Consider the following 24,781-nt stretch of genomic DNA (forward strand, 5'->3'; position numbering starts at 1 on the left):
GTTACATTTGTCTCAGTGGACTTCACAGTTTGTACGAATATCAGTATGACAATACGACACCCTCTGTCCTTAGACCCTCACATCGTACAAGGAAAACACTTCTAGAGAAAAACCCACAGTTTAAAGGGAAAAATGGGAGAAACCTCAGGGAGAGCAACAGAGGAGGGATCCCTCCCAGGACGGACAGACGTGCAATAGATGCCGTGTGAATTGAAAAGATAATACATTTGCAACATAGGTAGTCCATGAGAGTGGTGGCTGAAGCCGGAGAAACGGCCGCATAGAGCCAAAGTTTTATCGGCAATTTGATTTTTTTTAAAAGGCCGATACCGATAATCAGTCCAAATGGCGGAATATCGTCGACCCTAGAATTTACCTTAAAATAAGAAAACCAATATTCATTCTGACTTTTCTACATCCAACTCACAGTTTATCTTGCTTTGAGAAAAAAGATTATTAATTGACCCCTTTGAGAAGTGAATATATAGCCATTTGTTCTAGGACTGTTCATTTTCTAGCCTGAGACCTGGAAAACAGGCTCCGGGCCTTAACTGGTTAAAGGATCTCAGGATAGGCTACATTAAAAAGAAAGGTTTTTAACTTTGATTTAATAAGTAACCCAGGGTTGGGGCGGACCCTCAGAGTTAAAGTAGTGTTTCTAATTGAAATTGAAATGGTATAATGGATGCTACCACAAAAACCCACTTTTCCCTCTGTCCTCACAACGCTGTGTTTCTGTCTGCAGGTTGCACGAGGAGGTCAGCGACTTTCGAGTCCATCTCTCCACGACCGGAGGAGGAGAAGATGAGGCTAGAGGTTGGTGGACAGAATAAAGGAAGTCATCCACGACCTGTGGCCCAGCGCTGAGGTACACATCGCCTCTCAATCATTTCATTTGTATTGTTCCATTCACGGTATGCACAACTTAATGTATGATAATTATTTGCAAAAACATGTCTCTATAAACACCGCACACTCGGAACGGAGCAGGGAGAAGAAAATAATCTTATATTACCTCCCCTTTCCTCAAAATACATAGAAATATATGGTCTGTCCTTCATATTTTCGTATTCACAGCCAATCATAACAGTATCGTAGAGAAATAAGAGAAACACAAACACATTCTTCTTAGTTCCCACTTGACAGTTAACAGAAATAATATCGCAACATCAAAACATCACATGTACAAGGAAAAGTTCAACATCTGAGTCCTACTGGAGTAGAAGGGCATAATGATAATAATAATAATGATGGGAACTGCAAATAAAGAACTTAAAGGTCCCCTATTTTACTGTTTTTCATCAATATATTATAGGCCTCAGATACAAAACATGTCTCTGATGTAGGGCTTGTACCCGAATATTCGTTCGTTGGAGTACTATTCGGGTTTCAATTTCGTTATTCGTTTTTCCCCGTTTTTTTCTTCGAATTGATTGAAATCTCAAATATCAACATAAGAGCTTGTGCCTCTTCGGGGGTGCTAACACTTAACCATAAAGGTTATCGTTTACTTTCTCCGTCTTTATATGTAGATATTACTTTTCTCCGTTAATCTCCGTCACGTTGTTTCCATAGCAACAACAACTTCCTGTCAACTGCGCTAACTCTCCTTCAAAATAAAAGCATGTCCATAAATAGGAAGCCAAGCCAAATTACAGACATATACAACTGCAACGAAAGTAACAAACACAATGCGATATCCTTTTCAATTTCAAAGAACACACATTGGGCTATATTAACAAATAACTATAAAACAACCATTAGCCAACAATACTGTTGGCTAATGGTTACTCAAGCCAACACATCGTTATGACATCATAAAGTGACCAAAATCTGATCAGCTCATTTTCAGACAGGTTTTTATAGAAATGGATCAAAAAGAGAGAGAATCTTTGTTCCTGAAACTTTCAGAGTCTCTTTACACAGAGGGGACACATGTTGATGTAGAAGAGACATGAAGAAGAGAGAACATGTTGAAGAGAAGAAGAGAAGAAGAGGGGACACATGTTGATGTAGAAGAGACATGAAGAAGAGGGGACACATGTTGATGAGAAGAGACATGAAGAAGAGGGGACACATGTTGATGTAGAAGAGACATGGAAGAAGAGGGGACACATGTTGATGTAGAATAGACATGAAGAAGAGGGGACACATTGATGTAGAAGAGACTGAAGAAGAGGGGACACATGTTGATGTAGAAGAGACATGAAGAAGAGGGGACACATGTTGATGTAGAAGAGACGTGAAGAAGAGGGGACACATGTTGATGTAGAGAGAGACATGAAGAAGAGGGGACACATGTTGATGTAGAAGAAGACATGAAGAAGAGGGGACACATGTTGATGTAGAAGAGACTGAAGAAGAGGGGACACATGTTGATGTAGAAGAAGAGGACATGAAGAAGAGGGACACATGTTGATGTAGAAGAGACATGAAGAAGAGGGGACACATGTTGATGTAGAAGAGACATGAAGAAGAGGGGAACATGTTGATGTAGAAGAGACATGACGAAGAGGGGACACATGTTGATGTAGAAGAGACATGACGAAGAGGGGACACATGTTGATGTGGAAGAGACATGAAGAAGAGGGGACACTGTTGATGTAGAAGAGACATGAAGAAGAGGGGACACATGTTGATGTAGAAGAGACATGAGAAGAGAGGGGACACAGTTGATGTAGAAGAGACATGAAGAAGAGGGGACACATGTTGATGTAGAAGAGACATGAAGAAGAGGGGACACATGTTGATGTAGAAGAGACATGAAGAAGAGGGGACACATGTTGATGTAGAAGAGACATGAAGAAGAGGGGACACATGTTGATGTAGAAGAGACATGAAGAAGAGGATTTTGCACAATAGGTGACCTTTAAGAAAATAATGACTTATCTGTCCTTTGTGGTTGTGGTTTGAATCGCAGCGTGTGACAGAGCATTATAATCAGATTGAGAATTGCCCCCAGCTGTTTCCTAAAAATCTTGGCTCTAATCTGAAAGCTATTTGGCATAAGGGCTGAGGCCTATATTGAAGAAACACATAACATTAACCAAATTACTCGTATTTAACATGAAAAAAACGTCCAAACAGCTCTATCCACGTATAGCGTACTCATGTGATTAAAATATTGTGCGGTGCCCCCACAAATAGAATCAAATTCTGTGGGAAACACCGACACCTATGATATTACATTTCCAAAACTTAAGTCAGGTATAAAATACATCTACTCGTATATCACTAACTGTCAAATATCCAACCAATTTTGGCCGAACAACTGGTTTAACAGGAGGGAAATGAAATGGTGAAACCAGACTACTTTGACACAGTGGCTTTTGTAATGTGTCGTTAGCACAGTTAGCATATGAGCTAGCTAATGCCTTTCATACAGCTTCCTGTTTGCTGTGTTTGGGCCCGTGTTATCAGCGCCTCCTCAGACTTTCTCTGACGCTGACTTTGATCCCGCTGATAGAGCAGTTTGCCTCGAAGCTTGTCTGCTCCGAGCTTAAAGCTGTTTCCTAAATCAAGGAGCACAACTCTGACCCCAGCCTGCACTCCTTTACTCCTTTTCCACTGTGGAGTGAGCGATGGTGAATCATCCACTCAACCTGGCGCCTGTTTTAATTAATGAGCTTAGATGCATAGACGTCTACCAGGCGCTCGCAAATGTTTCCACACCGTCTCAACAGGTATATATGCAGGCTTGTCTGGGGTCAGATGCACTAAAACAGGTCTAGGAATTCAAAAAAATTGTACACATCACAAGATGTAATATAGTGTTGTATTTATGTTCTATCCCTCTGTCTACAGAGTTTATACCAATACCTACTGTTAATTCTGTAAATACTTTGATTTTATGTGTTTATTCTTATATTATATACAGGGTGTCCGCGGGTCTTAAAATGTATTAAAAGTTGATAAATCAATTTAGCGAAAATTAACACTATTAAAGGGCATTTTCCAAGGTATTACATTTTGTAGCTTGTTTTCAATAAGTATATAAATGGTCCAAAGAGGTTGTATTCTACAGTCTGCCTGAATGTAATCATTGCCTAGGTGTGTAGTGTGATTCTGTGTAGTTTATTGATGGCATCCCGTTGGATTTGACGTCATCTGAACCGGACATCGCACGCTCACTGCTTGATAGCACGAAGCTCCGTTTACACCGGTTGTTAAACACATCGTTATGGGAAATGCAAGTCTGCGTCCAAATGGTTGGAAGATAAGGAGGAAGGACAATCAATACTGTATATAGTCAATGTGAGGTGAAGTGTGTCGCCAAGGTAACCGGTTAGAACTCCAAGTGGCGATGAGGTCTTAAAATGTGTGGAAAGGGTCTTAAAAAAGGTCTTAAAAGGTTTTACATCTGACTTCAGGATTCCTGCATATACCCTGGATATAAAAAACATTGCACTTTACTGCTTCTGGTTTGTCGGAGTACTCTAAGCAATGACAATAAAGTGTAATCTAATCTAATGGAGATATGTAAAGTAGGTTGTCCCGATGAACTATCTGAAACTTTGAGCTCAGACACTAAACAAAAAGTATTTACAATATATTATTAACACATCTAGAAATGTAGAGAGTTCATGTATTATACAGAAACATAACAAGCTAAAAAGCCTTGTAAGACTAACCAAAACGTGTCTAAATCGAACTACTAAATGGTCCAAAACACTTATCACGGCATTACAAGGGACAATAAGGATATAAATCAAAAGCAATTCAGAATAAAGTACATTTATTACTTCAATATCTAGACCTGGAGAGAGTTCATGTATTACGTAACACATTACCAATAAAACAGACATAAGTAAACACTGTCAAACTAAACTAACGACTAAACGGTCCAAAACATTAATTTAATCGGTCTTAACATTGGTTTAAAACAGGTAAGATATAACAAACAGAAGTGAAAAATTGAATATAAAGAAACAAATTAAATGCATTTCAGAATAAAGTAAATGTAGGAGTGAACGTTTGACCCGAGAGCACCAAAACAAGATTCAAAGTAGCTCACCATGTGCAGTCACTCCACCTTTTATATAAGTCTTACTCTACACTCATTCACAAACATGGCGCTGCAATCAGCTTAGCCCGGGTCATGTGACCGGCTGTAAAACACAGTTTATACTCCTGTTGATGTGGGACTAAAGTAGGGGTCAAGGCTTAACTCTATTTCTGTTCAGACAACCATTCATTGGGGGGTCAAAGGTGGAAGGGTGGGGATATTTTAGGCTCTATCATAGCGTGCAGGATAAGGACTGTTTTGCATGTCAAATTAGCAAAATGGCCTTGTGCTTGGTTGCAGTCGGTAGTACACTTTAATTTATAAACTGCATTAGGTAGGTAGGTAGGTAGGTAGGTAGGTAGGTAGGTAGGTAGGTAGGTAGGTGGATAGATAGATAGTTAGGTGCACTAACTATAGATAGATAGATAGGTAGGTAGATAGTTAGATGGTAGGTAGGTAGGTGGATAGATAGATAGGTAGATGGATAGGTAGGTGGATAGGTAGGTGGATAGGTAGGTAGGTATATGGATAGATGGATAGATAGTTAGATGGATAGATAGGTGGATGGATAAGTAGATAGGTGGATGGATAAGTAGATGGATAGGTAGGTGGATAGATGGATGGGTAGGCGGATAGATGGATGGGTAGGCGGATAGATGGATAGGTAGGTGGATAGATGGATGGGTAGGCGGATAGGTAGATGGATAGGTAGGTGGATAGATAGTTAGATAGTTAGATAGGTGGATGGATAAGTAGGTGGATAGATGGATAGGTAGATAGATAGATAGATAGATAGGTGGATAGATAGGTAGATAGATGGATGGGTAGGTGGATAGATGGATAGTTAGATGGATAGATAGTTAGATGGATATATAGATAAATAGCTAGGTGGATAGATAGGTGGATAGATGGATGGGTAGGTGGATAGATAGTTAGATAGTTAGATAGGTGGATGGATAAGTAGGTGGATAGATGGATAGGTAGATAGATAGATAGATAGGTGGATAGATGGATGGGTAGGTGGATAGATGGATAGTTAGATGGATAGATAGTTAGATGGATATATAGATAGGTACTTTATTGATCCCAATTTGGGACATTTTGGGGAAAAAGGCAATGTACATAGCAGAAATTAAGACACACGAAATAAACAGTCCAAAATATTTCTGAAATAAAATAGCATTTAAAAAGTAAAAAAAAAAATGACTTGGCACAATAATACCATGTTGACATTTTGTTAGGTTGTAGGTTGGCCTGTCATGGGTACACTGACTTCAATTCTGTATATTTGTGTTGTGTATTCAATAGAGATACTCTTTAGATATGTATGTATTAACTGTTTATGTTTATTTTCTATTTGTTTTCCCTTTTAAAACATGTGCAACGCCTTGTCTACATGCTGCTGGCACAGAACATATTCCCAAATTCGGATCAATATAGGAAATATAAGTTAAACATCCTGCCAGTTATGATTACCATAATATCCAATATGTAACATTTAAATGAAGGATTTATTCATGTATGCCAATCACTTGAAATGCAACTGAACTGCTTTTTAAAATATTCACACACTTGTCTTTTACCCCTGAGAGGTAGTTTTGGTACCACGCCTGTGCCATTTGTTTGGACTTGTCATTAAACCAACAGTAAGAAGGAAAAAGGGCTTTTCTTGCAGCTTGGTGAACAGGTTTATATAGAAGTGACTAGTGAGGGAGCTTAGTGTGAGAAAACACAGACGTTGGTGACACATTTTAACCACGTCTACGTTGTATTGTAACATGGAAAGTGTTAAAAAGGTTAACTGTTGATGAAACGATCATGTGTTCTGGCTGCAGGATGTGCATAAATACATGTAATATATTTAGTTAAAAAAAGCTTAATGTGTGTGTAACTGTCTCATTTCCCCAGGTCCAAGTGTTTGGGAGCTTCAGCACGGGTCTTTATCTGCCAACAAGGTGAGACATTTCAAATCAAACTTTATTAATACAACACTTTTCACACACACACAAGTTAACGCAAAGTGCTTAACAAGCAAAAAACAACAATCCATACCAACCCTCTCTTCCCAAGTATTAAACATAGTAGCATACAACTGGGATTCATTCAGATTCAGAATACTCTATTGTCGATTAAAGGTACAAAGAAATGTGTCTTTGGCACCAGCGAACAAAACAATGCTCGCAAACAGAAATCAACAATCAAAGGAATGAATAAACAAAATAAAATATGAACAGTGGTGCAGAACTCATCATTTTAGCACTTCCAGTTTCCTCGTCTCTAAGTAAACGGTTGTTTGAAGGTGTTTGTGGTTAGAAGCTGAAATAAGGTCTGCGGTTAAAGCAAGTGTTTGTGTTGTTCTGTGGCACAGTAAGAGAACTGTGTGTGTGTGTGTGTGTGTGTGTGTGTGTGTGTGTGTGTGTGTGTGTGTGTGTGTGTGTGTGTGTGTGTGTGTGTGTGTGTGTGTGTGTGTGTGTGTGTGTGTGTGTGTGTGTGTGTGTGTGTGTGTGTGTGTGTGTGTGTGTGTGTGTGTGTGTGTGTGTGTGTGTGTGTGTGTGTGTGTGTGTGTGTGTGTGTGTGTGTGTGTGTGTGTGTGTGTGTGTGTGTGTGTGTGTGTGTGTGTGTGTGTGTGTGTGTGGCTGTATTCGCCTGTAATCTGCAGGGAGATTCGGTTCAGTTGGATCACATAATGTAACGTATTGTTTTAAATCACAGTAACTATAACGGCGTTACTGAATGGGAATAGGTAACTAGTAACGTTCTTAGTTACCGCAAAAGGTAGTTGCGTTAGTTTGTAACGCATTAGTCCCAAGACTACTAAACGTCATCAAACCGACACGAGACCACCTTTATTTTAGCCGCGTCGATGCATAGCCATGCGACCGTGATGTAGTTCAGTTATAGCATTACGTTTCACTTAGGGCGATTGGATTTGAGCTTCAAAAAACCACGTTTCAAAAGTAGTGTTAATGTGGAGATTATCTAGCTGAGCAAAACGTGTTTAGTATCATGAAGTATACTACGTATTTTTTACAATATACCAAAATCCCAATGCTTTTGTCGAGGGACCCCCTAGCTATGCTAACCTCTGAGTCGACCTACAAAACACTTCATCACCGCACAACTCTAAAAGAATACGAATAAATACAATTCAATTAAAAGCCAAAGTAAAGCGGTGCATCTTGAGTTGGCTCTTTGAGCGGATCAACAGCTCGTTTCCTAAACCAAACTTTGACTGTGAACTGGCACCGTACCCAAAACAAGTTGTATCTCTTATTGAGAAAGTGCTAACCCAAGCCGGGGGATGATTATCTGCTTTGGATTAAAGGATCAGGTTTAGTTCACGCACACACACACACACACACACACACACACACACACACACACACACACTTACACACTTACACACTTGTCACCTGTATTATTCGACTCTTGACACCATAATGATCACTGTAATGGTGCTAAACTGGATGTCAGTAGGTGATGAGTGTGTGAATCTGTTTCTGTGTGCTTCTGTAACCATGGAAACCAGATCCTGATTATTCTAATATCTTTTTTGAATAGTCTAAAAAATCTCGCACTCGCAATATCGGTCAAAATCAATTAGTTTTTCAATATCCTGCAATCCTGATCCCCTTTAGCATTGGGTATTCTTCTTGGGGTCCACACACTTTGACACACAGGAACACAACAAACATAAACTGAATTAAATCTGAAGTACTGAAGTGAAACACAAATAATCCTCTTTAAACTTGTGTTTGTGTAATGTTTCAAGAATGCGCTTATGTAACATCCTGTATAAAGTGAACACATGGCACTGCTAAAATATTTCACACACACTGTTGCACACTGTTCTTCCACAAGAGGGAAGCAAATCCACCTCTTAGATACCATGTGGAGGATATTTAAAAATGGCTGTTGTAAGTCTTTTTTTATTAAAGGTCCCATGTCATGCTTTTCCGGTTCTTACCCGTCCCCTTGTGAGTTATGAAGGTTTTTCTGCATGTAAACGGTCTGCAGAGTCACAAACCCTCAAAGTACACCCGATTTCTCCTCCCTGAGACGGTGGGGCGCGGCGAGGCTGCGGGTGTGTGTGTTCAGGCTGGTTTAGCTGTCTCGCTGACGGCCACTGGGCTCACAGGGAGGGAGGGGGGGGGGCAGGAGCTCCAACAAGCCGTTTAGGACAGAGAGTGAATACACATACTACACAGAGATGCTGTATGAGAAACCAATGTGAGTTTGGAACATTGAACAATGTAAATCTATTCTAGTAGACCTCATCAATGGAATTATGATCAGTAGAAATGGCCATGACATGGGAGCTTTAAAGGGCTGGCATTTTGTAATGGCCAAATTCATCTTTCTCCCCTTGTGACGCTGTACGAGACGATCCTGTATGTTTCTTCACACCTCATTCATGTCCCCCCCCCGCAGTGACATTGACCTGGTAGTTTTGGGAAATGGGAGACACTCCCGCTGTGGACGCTGGAGGAGGCGCTCCGGAAGAGGAACGTCGCCGACGAGAACTCCATCAAAGTGTTGGACAAGGCGACGGTAAGAGAAAGTGTGCTCTGTGTTGTTTGGTTTCACTTTTTAAAGTTCATTTCCCCGCCAAGGATTTAAGATATCTGACAGTTGAATTGAGCTGACAGCGTTACAGTAAGCAAACGCACAAATAAATCCGTTTGACAAATAGGAACAATAGTACAGTCATTAATCACTGCTGACTCTCATAAATCAGGCTTTGGATGAAAACCCTTGTTGGCATGCAGTATTCAAACATTAAGCTTCTATTGACTAGTGCTACAGGTCTTTGCTTTGCAGATCTCGTTTCTTCCTGATCATGTTGATTTAAAAAGTCTTCATAAAGTCTGAAATGTAGAAAGTGTTCTCTGTTTTTCCCCCTTTTCTTGCCAGTGATTTAATGATACCATTTGAATTGATCTGTCCCCTCGCTCCATGTAAATGCCAGTTGTGACAAAATAGTTTCGGTCATTAATCAGGGCTGACTCTCATAAACCAGGTTTCTGATTTACTGTCAAACACCTCAGGTTTGGACTAACATGTTTTACAGATACAATCCTGTTGGTTCTGGTTTCAGACAGAGGGTGAAAAGAGCTGCTGCAGCACAGGCAGTAGGGCTGCGCGAGGACGTGGTTGTTTTTTTTAGGACGTGCGATATTAAGTAGGCAAATAAACTCAAACACGTCATGTTACAATTATTTTGCTGCTTGCTACAAAAGGAAAAGGTACTTGAGTGAGTGACATGCAGGCTCTGCATGCACAGCAAACCACCAATCACAATCCTTCTTGATCACCGAGCTAGCTCAGCTTGTTGCTCTGATAACTTAAGATCCAGAAGTCCGTGACTAAAATCCTTCATCCGGTTAAATATCGTTAAAAAAAAACCAATTGTATAGCGCTAAAGTTCAAGAAAGGATGGTTTTCTTCAATTCCTGTATTTTTTCATATCGCAGGGGGAAAAAATATATCGCAATATCAGTTTTTTCCAATATCGTGCAGCCCTAACAGGCAGCATGAGAAATAAAGAGCTTTTTGAACATTAAAGCATGGAGACACGTCACAGTAGAGGCATTGCATACTGATATGAACCTGAGAAGCAGCAGATTAGGGCCCCTTTAAATTGAACTTGTTGAAACCTGCAGAAGCCCTGACAACACTTAGTGTTTTGAGTTATTTTTAAACGTTGCGTCGAATGGATTGAGTTTATATTGCATCAGGATCTGAATACAGCTCTTTGTTTCTTTCAAATTTCACTTTTGTTAGAGATTAGAAATAGCAGATTAGCACTTTTCTGCTCAATTAGTTTAGTTAAATTGTAAATGGACTGTACTTATATAGCGCTTTATCCAGTCTTTACGACCCCTCAAAGCGCTTTACATGCTACATGTCGTTCATCCATTCATACAGAGCAGTGTTCCTTACTCTAGGACCTAACATTCACACCCCGTTGGCCATCGGGAGAAACTCAGGGTTAAGTACCTTGCCCAAGGATACATCGACATGTTGGCTGCACGGGCTGGGATCGAACCCACAACCTTCTGGTTGAAAGACGACCTCACAGCCACAGTCACTAGTTAAGGATTAGTGCAGCATGTGTGTGTTCTGTTTTCAGGCTTGCAACAGGACTAGTATGGATGCAGGTTTATTTAAAAGGCGCTTACAGCACGATGTCTGGAGGCCTTTCAGTCAGCGTCTAATTGTTGTGGCTTCCTCAGTTTAACACCTGCTCTAATGTGTGTTTCAGGTTCCCATCATCAAGCTGACCGACTCCTTCACTGAGGTCAAAGTGGACATCAGCTTCAACGTGAAGAGTGGCGTAAAAGCTGCCCGGCTCATAAAGGAATTCAAAGAGGTGCGGTGTGCAAAAATGATGCAATTTGGGGGAAATGTTCACACAAAAAATGTCTTTCCTGTATCCTTCCGCCCGAGTAGTTTTCACTTAGTGCTGCTTCATACTTCCCCTTTACTTTGGAGACTGCATTCTACTTTTTACAGCTTGTTACTTTCAGCTGATTGGCTTATATTCTTCCTCACTATGTTGCCACTACAGACCGTATAAACACAACATGAGGAAAATAAGTTGTGAGAAAATAGAACTGTTATAAAAATACAAATTGTAAATAAAAAAAACAGAGAAACTATTACAATGAATATAAATACAGAATAAAATGAAACTATGAGAATCATTTCAATCACAGTGCGGTATATTACATGTTAAAGTGGAGAGCTGTGCACATGTTAAAGTTAAATACAAAATGTGTATAGCATCAACAAGAGAAGTGTTTATTGCACCGGAGAGTGATTCAATAAAGTGGTTCTTAGTAGCAGTTTCAGTTTTAAACAGCACTTTTTAACACGTTTAACCTCACAGGAGATAAATAAAAAACGTTAATGGAGTTTAATTGTCTTCTGTGGCACATAAAGGTAATGTTTTCATTCAGGCAATATGAGAATAAGCCAATCTCAAATTGGCTTTCCATATACTACTCATTAGTATGACAGCACACACAAAATCCTGTTTTTCTAACTTCCTGTTCTCCTCCAGAGGGCGCTGTATGCATCTACATTTATTCCTCCCTGTGTGTCCCTGCAGAAATACCCCGTGCTGCCTTACCTGGTGCTGGTGCTGAAGCAGTTCCTCCTGCAGAGGGACCTGAACGAGGTTTTCACCGGAGGGATCGGCTCCTACAGCCTGTTCCTCATGGCTGTCAGTTTCCTGCAGGTAAGAGACGCTCCGTCGTCCACCAGAGCTTCAATGTCTTTATTAGGGAGCGCTCGGAGACACTTTGTATGTCCAAAACGTTGGACACCTGGACAGGCTCCAGTACATCCAGAACTCAGCTGCCAGGGTTCTCACACGCACCAAGCGCTGGCAGCACATCACCCCCCCCCCCCACTCTCTTCAACGTCCACTGGCTCCCGGTCAAGTCCCGCATCACCTACAAACTCCTCATTGACTAACATGGGGAAAGCGACGTCTGGAAATCGTTGGATAATTGTTTTTAAACTAAGTAAACTACCCAGTATGAACGTTGAATAGCCCTTATTAAAAACATTCGGTCCTCAAGTTGTAAAATGTGCTAATAACGTTATTCTGAGTTATTTCCCTCGGCATTATGAACGCGGATCTAACCCACAAGTCCCTCCATGCCCTCTCCCCTCAGTCCCTCACAGATCTCCTCCACCCTTACATCCCGTCCCACACCCTTCGATGCTCAGACTCCGGCCTGCTCTCCATTCCCCATTCACGCCTCCGAACCTTCGGGGGCCGTGCCTTCAGTGTCGATTCCCCCCCCCTCTGGAACTCCCTCCCTGCTGAAATCCGTAACTCCCCTTCTCTGAACATCTTCAAAACTACCCTCAAAACTCATCTGTTCAACAAAGCCTTCCAACATTAACTCACTTCCCCCCCCCCCCTGCAATGTAACACTTCCACTTCTGCCCCCTGTTTTATGTCTTGTCCTTATGTGTTTCTTGTTAAGCGACCTTGGGTTAATGAAAGGCGCTATATCAATTAAAGTTATTATTGTTGTGTTTTTTTCCCCCGTCTTGAAAAAATAAGCTTCTAATGTTACATTTGTATTTATGCACTTTGAATAAAAACACAGCCCACAACAAATAATAGTACAGATGCTGCTTTTATCTAAACGTTTTATTATTTTTTTGATGTCTGATCCATTGATTTAGCCGTTATCAGCGCACCCCTAGTTTTTAATCATGTTGTTCTTTCTTCCTTATGAAAAACTGATATTTGGCCCTTGAACTTTAGTAGCTTTATTTGTATCCGTCTGAATAGCTTTTCAGAATCATTAAAACTCTGAGGAGAAAACAGCCCGAATCCCAACGATCTGCCGCCTTTAGTGAAAACATTGCAAAACGTTTGTGCTCACACTTCCATTCCTTTTTCAAATAACTCACTTTTGCAATAATCCTGACATGGTGCCGTGTTACCTTCCAGCTTCACTACAGGGAGGATGTGTGCAGTCCCAACATCAACTTCGGCGTTCTGCTCATCGAGTTCTTTGAGCTCTACGGTCGCCACTTCAACTATCTGAAGACAGGCATCCGGATCGCTGACGGAGGCTGCTACGTGGCCAAAGACGAGGTTCAGAAGAGCATGGACAGCTACAGGCCCTCCATGCTCTACATCGAGGACCCTCTGCAGCCAGGTGGGAACAGTGGACACGGAGGAGAAAAAAGGGTTAGGCCAGGGGCGAGGGGTGTCCAAACTAACTATAAATGTAAAAATATATTACACCGTGTTAATAAGACCACTTTTCAAATAAATTCACTCAATTCAAGTTGGAAACATTTTCTAACATAAGTTAAAGCATCATTTACCTACATTTGATTGATTTTGCTAACTTATAACTGAACTTATGAGGCGATAAACCTCTAGTGAGTGGCCCAGCCCTTCGTATATTTTTCTCTATGTGGCCCTTAAGCATATCGTGTGTCTCGCATTCACACAATCTCACCGTCTGATTTGTTTCCAACAGATAACGATGTGGGTCGCAGTTCATACGGGGCCATGCAGGTGAAGCAGGCGTTTGACTACGCCTACGTGGTGCTCAGCCACGCCGTGTCCCCCATCGCCAAATACTACCCCAACAACGAGACCGAGAGGTGAGATCTGATTACATTCAACTTTATTGAGAGGTGCAGAAATGTGGATTTCCAAAAACACGTTCAAAAAACCATTGCTTTGTAGACAAGAGAACAATAAGTGGTGAAATGCTGACTTATTATCAGGTTTTAGGACTCATTCCTGCACCACTGCATGGTCATTGCACATAGTACAATGAAATACAGCTTGCATCGAACTAGGGGTCGACCGATTATCGGCCTGCCCGTTTATCGAGGCCGATATTCCGCATTTTACAGATTATCGGGATCAGCTTTTCTTTTTTTTTATCAAATTGCCGATACGACTTTGGCTCTGATGCGGCCGTTTCTCTGGCTGCAGTCACCACTGGGGCGGCTAGCGTCTCGCAGCGGAGAAACTGACGCGCTGGGACGGCTGCTAGTGGAGCCTCGTAGCTCTCTGCTCCACAATCTGGTGCTGCTGAATTGGGACTACTTAATGAGTGAGACTCAAATATCAGAAGTTCAGAACAAGTTTTAGTAGTTTTTATTTTTACTTCATTTACTTTACTCAGGGTCACAGAGAGGAAACCAGTTTTAAGATGTTGAAAAGTTCATTAAACATAAAAAGGCATTTCAAAGAAGTTATTCTACATTTTGACACCAAGATTTTCTGATTTTACTACAAATGTATATCGGTTCCAAATATCGGTTATCGGTCTCCTTGATTACTAATAACCGGTATCGGCCTTGAAAAAGCCATATCGGTCGATCCCTACATCGAACCAAAAATAGTGGATAAGGTGCGGATGAGGTTACAGTATGCATGTTGTGATATATGCTTGTACAAATAATACAATGACGGCATAAATGAAAAGAATAAAGCTGGCAAAAAGTCAGAAAATCTCCATATTGGCTGCTGCGTCGCTTTAAGTCTAGGGAGCGCTTGATGTGATATGCAGTTATTTGGGGGCAGAGCACACATTTTAAACCCATTTTTGTAAACGGTCTCGGCCCAGTTTAACTCCTGGTGTGAGATATCGGTTTTTTATGTCTGTGAGAGGAAGAGAGGGCAATGGGAGAGAGCAAGAGGAGCAAAACCCCAAAGCAAGTCTCATGTCAAAAAGTACCAGACACACTTGATGTTGGCGATATAGTCATATTTTTAGATAGTACGTAGGCCGTGACACATTGAGTTTATGCGACATATCGCCCGGCCCTACAGGGCACAGTACCATCTGTTTTCAGACCGCTGTATGCACACACTGGTTTAACAGGTTTACCTCTCTCTGTTTCCCATCGCAGCATACTGGGTCGAATCATCCGAGTCACACAGGAAGTGGACGACTACAGGGAATGGATCCGGAAGAACTGGGGGAGCCCGTCTCAGAACGACCTGCCGCTCAACAGTACGACCAAACTCCTTACATTTCTTAACATATATCTTTGAATCATATTGCATCTAAATATTGACTCTAAATCTAAGGGAGGTAAAGGGAAGGGTTTTGATGTCCCAGCAGCATGGCTTTATTAAGACTGGGCCAATTGATTGATATTAATGCTGTGTCAGATTTATTTTTAGTTTTTGATATTGTCGGTCTGGTTTTAAAGGCAGCGTTACAGTAACGTTATGTCATTTGTATGATTTAACTGCACTGTTTGTTAATTAGCTTTTGCCCACTCAGTCATTAAATCCACATAAATAATGATTATATCTTTTGATTATACATTTGAGTTATTTTGGACAATTTTTAAATACAGGATTACCAATAATATGTCACAGAAAACCCACTGGCCTTATTTGAGAACTCTACCTAAATAATGTCAAAGTTCATAATGCTATAGAGAACACAAGATAAGATTTATTTAATAGTGATGGCAAAATAATAGAACAACATATAATTAAAAACAACAATAAATGTCAAAAATAGAAAGGATTGTGTGAATATTATTTTGTCTTACGTCTCTCCTCTCCGTTTCTACAGAAAATGACGTCAGGCAGTTTGAGTCCAAGCAGCTCGATGAGTGCAACAACAACGTCCCGGATGATGATGAAGATGACGACGAAGATGAAGATGTTGTTGTTCTACCGTCTGCGCCCTGTAGCAAAACCTCCTCAAACTCCTCCTCGCCGTCTCCCTCCCTGCGCTCCTCTCCCTCCTCCCCTCTGTCGCCTTCCTCCTCCTCCATCTCCACTTCCAGCGACGCGGTCAGTACACACACACACACACACACACACACATATACCATGTATACATCACTTCAGGGGACATCACATTGACTTGCATGCATTTCCTGGAGATTTATCCTAACCTTAACCATAACCAACACATGCCTAACCCTTACCCTAAACCTAACCACATCTTCACCCTCAAATTAATGATTCCCCTCACGGAGACTTCCAATTTGTCCCCATAAGGGAGGCCAGTCCCCACACGTGACTGTGTAAACAGATTTAGGTCCCCACAAGTATAGTCATGCTAGGCCACACACACGCACACGCACACACACACACACACACACACACACACACACACACACACACACACACACACACTAAATGTACTTTTGTACTTCGGGTTTTTAGTGGTTTTCCTATTAAATCAGAAAACATGTGATTCAACAACCAATTATTTGGCAAAGAAATATCACTTGTATAATATTTAGTTTTATATGTTGGTTCACACAAGAAAGATTTTATGTTATGTTTTTCACTATTTCAAATTTTAAACATTTTTTTTAACATTTGGGAAAAAAACGTTTTGAACATATTGATATTTGAAAATGACCACACACACACACACACACACACACACACACACACACACACACACACACACACACACACACACACACACACACACACACACACACACACCTTTCTTTAGTGACCGTCTTGCTGCACATTATCCCTTCCCTAAAAAAAAACCTGCAGCTACTTTGCACACTTTTTTTTCCTATGTTGATATGGTTCATTTCTGGGTATTTCTAATTTAGTATTTTTTAGTGAGATTTTCAACAAATCATGCTTTTAATAATAAAGCTTTATTTATATAGCACTTTTTATACAACACATGCAGCTCAAAGTGCTTTACAAAATGAAACATCACAAGTTAAAAAAACACAACAAGAAATTCCCCTCAGATTGTTAAGAACTTTAAAAGCTACATGCAGCGAAATATAACATTTGATCAGGTTAATAGACACAAGGAGGTCAAATGATTGGTGTTTAGGATTACTGTCAATCAGGAACAACAATCTTGCTGCATTTGGAGATGCTTTTTGTATTTTAATAATCCATTTCTGGAAGTCTTTAATTGATACAGTATTTTAAAAGATACACGTTGAAAGGCAAAAATCAAACTAGTATGCCAACACTAAATATATATGTGAAATGAAAGTGTGGAGGCCAGTCATGACATTAATACATTGGATACAGTGTATTTAGTACATTGGATACAGTGTATTTAGTACATTGGATACAGTATATATAATACATTGGATACAGTGTATTTAGTACATTGGATACAGTATATATAGTACATTGGATGCAGTATATATAGTACATTGGATGCAGTATATATAGTACATTGGATACAGTATATATAGTACATTGGATACAGTATATATAGTACATTGGATACAGTATATATAGTACATTGGATACAGTATATATAGCACATTGGATACAGTATATTTAGTACATTGGATACAGTATATTTAGTACATTGGATACAGTATATATAGCACATTGGATACAGTATATATAGTACATTGGATACAGTATATATAGTACATTGGATACAGTATATATAGCACATTGGATACAGTATATTTAGTACATTGGATACAGTATATTTAGTACATTGGATACAGTATATATAGCACATTGGATACAGTATATATAGTACATTGGATACAGTATATATAGCACATTGGATACAGTATATATAGCACATTGGATACAGTATATTTAGTACATTGGATACAGTATATATAGTACATTGGATACAGTATATATAGTACATTGGATACAGTGTATTTAATACATTGGATACAGTATATATAGCACATTGGATACAGTATATATAGTACATTGGATACAGTGTATTTAATACATTGGATACAGTATATATAGTACATTGGATACAGTATATATAGTACATTGGATGCAGTGTATTTAATACATTGGATACAGTATATATAGTACATTGGATACAGTATATATAGTACATTGGATACAGTGTATTTAATACATTGGATACAGTGTATTTAATACATTGGATACAGTATATATAATACATTGGATACAGTAGATATAGTACATTGGATACAGTATATATAGTACATTGGATACAGTATATATAGTACATTGGATACAGTATATATAGTACATTGGATACAGTATATATAGTACATTGGATGCAGTGTATTTAATACATTGGATACAGTGTATTTAATACATTGGATACAGTATATATAGTACATTGGATACAGTATATATAATACATTGGATACAGTATATATAGTACATTGGATACAGTATATATAGTACATTGGATACAGTGTATTTAATACATTGGATACAGTATATATAATACATTGGATACAGTATATATAGTACATTGGATACAGTATATATAATACATTGGATACAGTATATATAATACATTGGATACAGTATATATAGTACATTGGATACAGTATATATAGTACATTGGATACAGTATATATAATACATTGGATACAGTATATATAGTACATTGGATACAGTATATATAGTACATTGGATACAGTATATATAGTACATTGGATACAGTATATATAATACATTGGATACAGTATATATAATACATTGGATACAGTATATATAGTACATTGGATACAGTATATATAGTACATTGGATACAGTATATATAGTACATTGGATACAGTATATATAATACATTGGATACAGTATATATAGCACATTGGATACAGTATATATAGCACATTGGATACAGTATATATAGTACATTGGATACAGTATATATAGTACATTGGATACAGTATATTTAGCACATTGGATACAGTATATATAGTACATTGGATACAGTATATTTAGCACATTGGATACAGTATATATAGTACATTGGATACAGTATATTTAGCACATTGGATACAGTATATATAGTACATTGGATACAGTATATATAGTACATTGGATACAGTGTATTTAATACATTGGATACAGTATATATAATACATTGGATACAGTATATATAGTACATTGGATGCAGTATCTAGTACATTAGCACGTGGCGAGGTTTGTGAATCTCCTTCTCTCCTGTGCTTGTGTCTCAGGACTCTGACGGGACGCCCTGTAAGACGGCGAAGCAGCAGCCGCCGCCGACCGGCCGGGGGAACAGCAAACACAGAGAAAAGTCTGCGGTCGTCAATAACAACCGATCACAGAGCAACAGCAACAGCACTCCAGCAGGAAGCAACAAGGGAGGAAAGGTACGCAACTATATATATGTATATATATGTACACATCTTAACAAATATCCGCACTGTAAATGAACACGTGAATATGTTTAAAAAGAAACTCTGAATTTTGCACATTTCCTCTCACACTACCTCTTTTAAATCAGCACAGCTCTCCACTTTAAATACAGTATATAGTATTTGTCCTATGTTATTGTACTTGACTGTACTCAGTTTCTCACGTATTATATGTTGTTAATTTTGACTTTATTTTGTATATGTTACAATAGTCTTAAAATAGTTTCTTTAAATAGCTGTATTTTGTTTTGCTACGTATTCTTCCATCTGTGTCTCATGCACTTCATACACCAAAGCAAATTCCTCGTATGTGTAATTGGAAATAAAACCGATTCTGATTCAATCTTTAATTTTACGTTACGATATTACTTTAATGGTCAAATCAAGTCTGAAATTCGACTTGCGTCACAGCAGCTCCTATTGCAACATTAACAAGGACCGATTTTTAAACACAATTTTGTTTTTTTATGTGAAAGTTTCACTTATTTTTGTAGGTTTATTGATGTTTCTTTGCCAGTCAGGTCTCTCTCCTGACATTGAAACATTGAATGACATTATAAAATAAGAAACGAAATTCTTCTGTATCACGAATAGCAATATATTTCAAATATCCCACAAAACAATCCCTCATCCCACAGTTCACATTTAAATCCAAAATGGTCCACTTCGGGTTTTCTATAACAAAAATATGCAATGGTCCACAAATCACAGTTCTCTTGTTCAAAGGAAAGTTCAAAAGTAACCAACCATAAACATCTTCGTTTAGGAAACAAACAAAAAAGAAACTTGTCTTCAAAATAAATAAAACAGTCAATTTCACATGGCATCAAAATCACTGAGAGAAACATGCTCAAGAACCTTTAGCATGCATTCGACCCATGGATGTATAATAAGAACTGGATACAGCGTGGGAGGCGGGGCCTGAAACGCAAAACGTCACGAAAGTATTCATATAATCATATAATCCGTTCTTATTGTGTATCCATGGGTAAAGGTAAAACTCATGTAGTGCTGAACACGTCACATGAACGTGCCGGGCGGCGCGGTCCCGTGGGTTAGATCCGTGTTCATAATGCCGAGGAAAATAACTCTCAGAATAACGTTATTAGCACATTTTACAACTTGAGGACCGAATGTTTTTACATACAAACGTTCACACTGGGTAGTTTATTTAGTTCAAAAAAAATTCTCCAACGATTTACAGACGTCTCTTTCCCAATGTTAGTCAATGGGAAAAAGTGTTTCCGGGCCCAGCGACCGATACGGAAGTGTAGTACCGTCGTTTGGCCACAACGAATATTTTCCTCAGAGTCCGGCGCACTTCCTGGGGGCTTGATTTGACCTGGGATTCAGCTCTGTGTTTACTGTTAGAATCCACTGGTGCACAAAAGGAGTGCTTCAGTCCGACTTTAATCAGAATACCTTTATTAGACCCAGAGGGGATATTTGCAGCGTTACAGCAGGAAAGAGCCACAGACAGCTTAGTGTTGCATATCTTACATGCGTTAAAAAAAGTACTAAGTTATAATATAATAAACAATATGCTAAAAAAAGATAAAACTAAAAAGGTTACATAATTTTCAAAAACAAATCAAATCTACAAATCAAATCCTGTAGCAGTTCTTAGGATTTAGCAGCCCGGTATATATTATAGTTATTAAAGATGGCATATGTATATATTGCACATAAAGCACATATTGCACATAGTTTGACGGTATTTAACAAAAACTAAAAATAAATTGCATATCCCCTCCCCAGGCCAGGATGTCTCGTTCTCACCAGAAGAGCGGCAACCACACACAGCAGAGCTCGACCTCCACCACCACCAAAAGTCAACAGAGCAACAAGCCTCACCAGCAGGGCAACAGCAAGAAGAGGAAAAATGTGCGGGACTCCACACAGGAAGAGCTCTGCAGATAGGGGACACCATGCGTCTCTGTGACTGTCCTGTCCCTCTACTTCTGCTGCAGAGTCAGCCTCCGGAGGTCGTTGGGAGATGAACCCACAGCCAATCTGTCGAGCTTCTTACGGGGAAGTTGGCAAGGAAATAAAAAGAACAAAAAAAAATAAAGAATTGTTTTAGGAAAAGGGAGTTTCATTTCTTGGACCTGGATTGAGATCGTAAGGATAAACGCTCACACGCCTCCCTAAAGCTTCTCTTACGGAGTGGATTTCCTTCCCACAGCCACAAAAACATGCCTCTTGCGCCTCCTGCTGTACGGGAACACAGGAATAATCGACTGCGGAGCAAAACCTGCTGCTGCTGCTGCTGGCTGGAAATACAATGATGTTTTTATCCCCAAAAAAAAAGGAAAAAATGGCTGAAAATGTACAAAATCAAAGATGTGTGAGAACAGATGTTATAACGATGGTTACTTACAAATGCAATCAGTTAGAGTGGGACATAACTTATGCATGATTTTTTTTTTTTCGTTGGTTGATTTTTCTGTTAATCTGTTTTGTTATGTCTAAACAGATTATACAAAGATTTGTAAAAAAAAAAAAAAAACACATACGCAAAAAACGAATATATACGAGTAAGAAGAAAATGTTTCATAATACCTTTTTACAAGATATACCGATGGAAGACATGTAAACCTGCCCTTTTTTTGGCCAAAGCCAAGATTTTGGGCGTCCCATTGCCAACATATATCATCAGCATTGACTTCTCTCTGTGAGTGTTCACATACACACACATCACTAAAGACCTCTGCACACATCACTAAAGACCTCTGCACACATCACACCAGTGCAGATGAGACTACAGGTATACATGAACAAGAGGTGGTTTTTATCCAGAAATGCTACTCTTGGTGTGTTAACTGTTGGTGTTCCTTTTGGTAATTTACCCACTGCAAAATCATTTGTATTTGTTAAATGTATTTATTTTTTTATTAATTATATGAACATAGTATGGAGAGATGTATAATTAACATTAGAGCCTGTATCGTTGAGGCCTATATTGAAGTAGGGTGAGTTGAGCGCGAGGGTGGGATATGTTCAGGTTCAGAAAAATAATCACATTTATTATCAATTCATTTGTTTTTTTCAGTGACAGTTGAGTGACCAAGTTTCTTTTAAGACGTTAAGAGACCATTTTAAAAGTCCAACAGTAAGGACTCTGTTTTAATGTGTGGCTGGTCTACCTACTTTAAAAGCAAACTGTATTTTATTTCTGAAATATCATAGCAACAATCTTCAATATGTCCGCTCCCTCTCTCCTGTAGATGGCGTCATTGCTCAGACTCTGAATCCACAGTTTGGATACTGCTTTTGGATGGGTCCTTTCTGCGTGATTTCTTTAAATAATGTTCTGATTATTCATCCGAATGAGCAGCACATGTGGAGTGCATGCTGGAGGGGGTTTCCCACCAAAAGCACACCACCACCATCCTCTTTTTGTCTCAACAGGTAGACAGCAATAACAACAGCCTTTTCATGAAATGCAGAATGATCCTCTTCAGACTCACCGCTGTTCCATCTTCTGTGTTCAGACACTGAAGCATATTTTGATAACTTGCAGCCAACTGTATGTGGTGTTGAAAAGTTGAAGGTACAATTGATCGCCCCCCTCTTTCCTCATCCCTCGGTGCTACAGTGGAGGTTTTAAATGCAGTGTGTAAGTGCTGGAGAATCAAGTTAGCCGTGCCATCTGAATGTCCACTGACCATGTTCACTGCAGGAAGGATTCAAACCCAACTGTACTCATCTGAAACGTCTGCAGCTACTACAATTCATGCAATAAAAACAGTCCAATTACACCACGTGTTGACACCGTCTCTTGCTTGCACAGTTTAATATGTATTTATGCCAGGGGTGTCCAAACTACGACCCGAGGGCCAAATGCGGCCCATTTTGAAACGGCCCTAATCAAAAAAAGTATAAAGGAATATGGCCCACAAATAAAACTTGTGCATATTGTACTTCTTAAATATATATGTAATCATACATTACACATTATTTACGTGTTAATAAGTACACTTTTCAAATAAACTCAGTCAATAATGTTGGTAATATTTTCAAACAAATCGTTTGAAAATAAAGTTATTTAGATTACAAGCTTGAAATAGACTTCATATTTCCTCTTGTGATAAGCAATCTGAGGCTTCGGTTTGAAGGAATGAGCTGCCTATTAAATAAAGTAAACCCTCTGGAGAGCTGGGATGTAGGCTGTTGTGTGTATTAAAGGTCCTGTGTCATGGCCATTTCTACCGATCATAATTCCATTGTTGAGGTCTACTAGAATAGATTTATATTGTGCAAGTTTCCAAAATCACATTGGTTTCTCACAGCATCTCTATATAGTATGTGTATTCACTCTCTGTCCTACACGGCTTGTTGGAGCTCCGCTTGACTAACATTGATAAAAGACTTGACACAGCCTCACCGCGTCCCGCCGTCTCAGGGAGGAGAAATCGGCGGAGCTGCAGCTGAGAAAAGATTGAGTGTGTGTGTTAACGTAACGGCTCGGCAGATTGGTCCATTTGGGTATGGGCACGTCACTGTACCCAGGAAGAAAAAGAGAAATCTCCAACGAGGCGTTCTGGGGCAGCACAGACAGGTATTTTCTGTGTTAGAGTTTTACTCGCTACAGGGTGTACTTTGAGGGTTTGTGACTCTGCAGACCGTTTACATGCAGAAAAACCTACATAACACACAAGGGGACGGGTAATAACCGGAAAAGCATGACATGGGACCTTTAAAGCATATTCAAGGTCAGGAATAATTTACCTCCATTTGATTAATTTTGCTAACTTATAACTCACCTTATGAGGCAATACATCTCTAGTGATTGGCCCAGCCCTTAGTGTGTTTCTCTGTATGTGGCCCTCGGTGCACTTATTGGACCTCTATGAACCAGTTTGACCTTAAAATCCACAACATGTTGCATGTCTATCATCAACTTTACACTTAATATGTTATGTTGTCTTCACTGTTAAGCAGAGGGGGGAGAAGTACTCAGATCTTGTATTTAAGTAAAAGTAGAAGTATCAGAGTAGGAATACTCTGTCGCAGTAAAAGTCCTGCATTCAAAATGTTACTCAAGAAAAACTACAAAAGTCATCAAAATATACTAAAAGTACCAAAAGTAGGCATTCTGCAGATTGGTCCATTTCAGAATAATAT

At 39.4% G+C, this 24,781-nt stretch overlaps 1 protein-coding gene across 1 annotated transcript; it reads left to right on the forward strand.

Annotated features, from left to right (window-relative positions):
- Positions 1-745: 745 nt before the first annotated feature.
- Positions 746-23,415, forward strand: tent4b (terminal nucleotidyltransferase 4B; the record flags this gene model as incomplete). Its single annotated transcript, XM_034220825.1, is given in 13 exon segments — positions 746-819; positions 821-868; positions 6,914-6,960; positions 9,437-9,450; positions 9,453-9,556; positions 11,271-11,378; positions 12,120-12,248; positions 13,485-13,695; positions 14,026-14,152; positions 15,416-15,519; positions 16,096-16,319; positions 19,454-19,609; positions 21,413-23,415. Coding segments are annotated over 13 exon segments (1,508 nt in total), but the record flags the coding sequence as incomplete, so codon positions are not given.
- Positions 23,416-24,781: the final 1,366 nt, after the last annotated feature.

The sequence above is a fragment of the Gymnodraco acuticeps genome, unplaced genomic scaffold (assembly GCF_902827175.1).
Source record: "Gymnodraco acuticeps unplaced genomic scaffold, fGymAcu1.1, whole genome shotgun sequence".
In the NCBI taxonomy this organism is placed as follows: Eukaryota; Metazoa; Chordata; class Actinopteri; order Perciformes; family Bathydraconidae; genus Gymnodraco; species Gymnodraco acuticeps.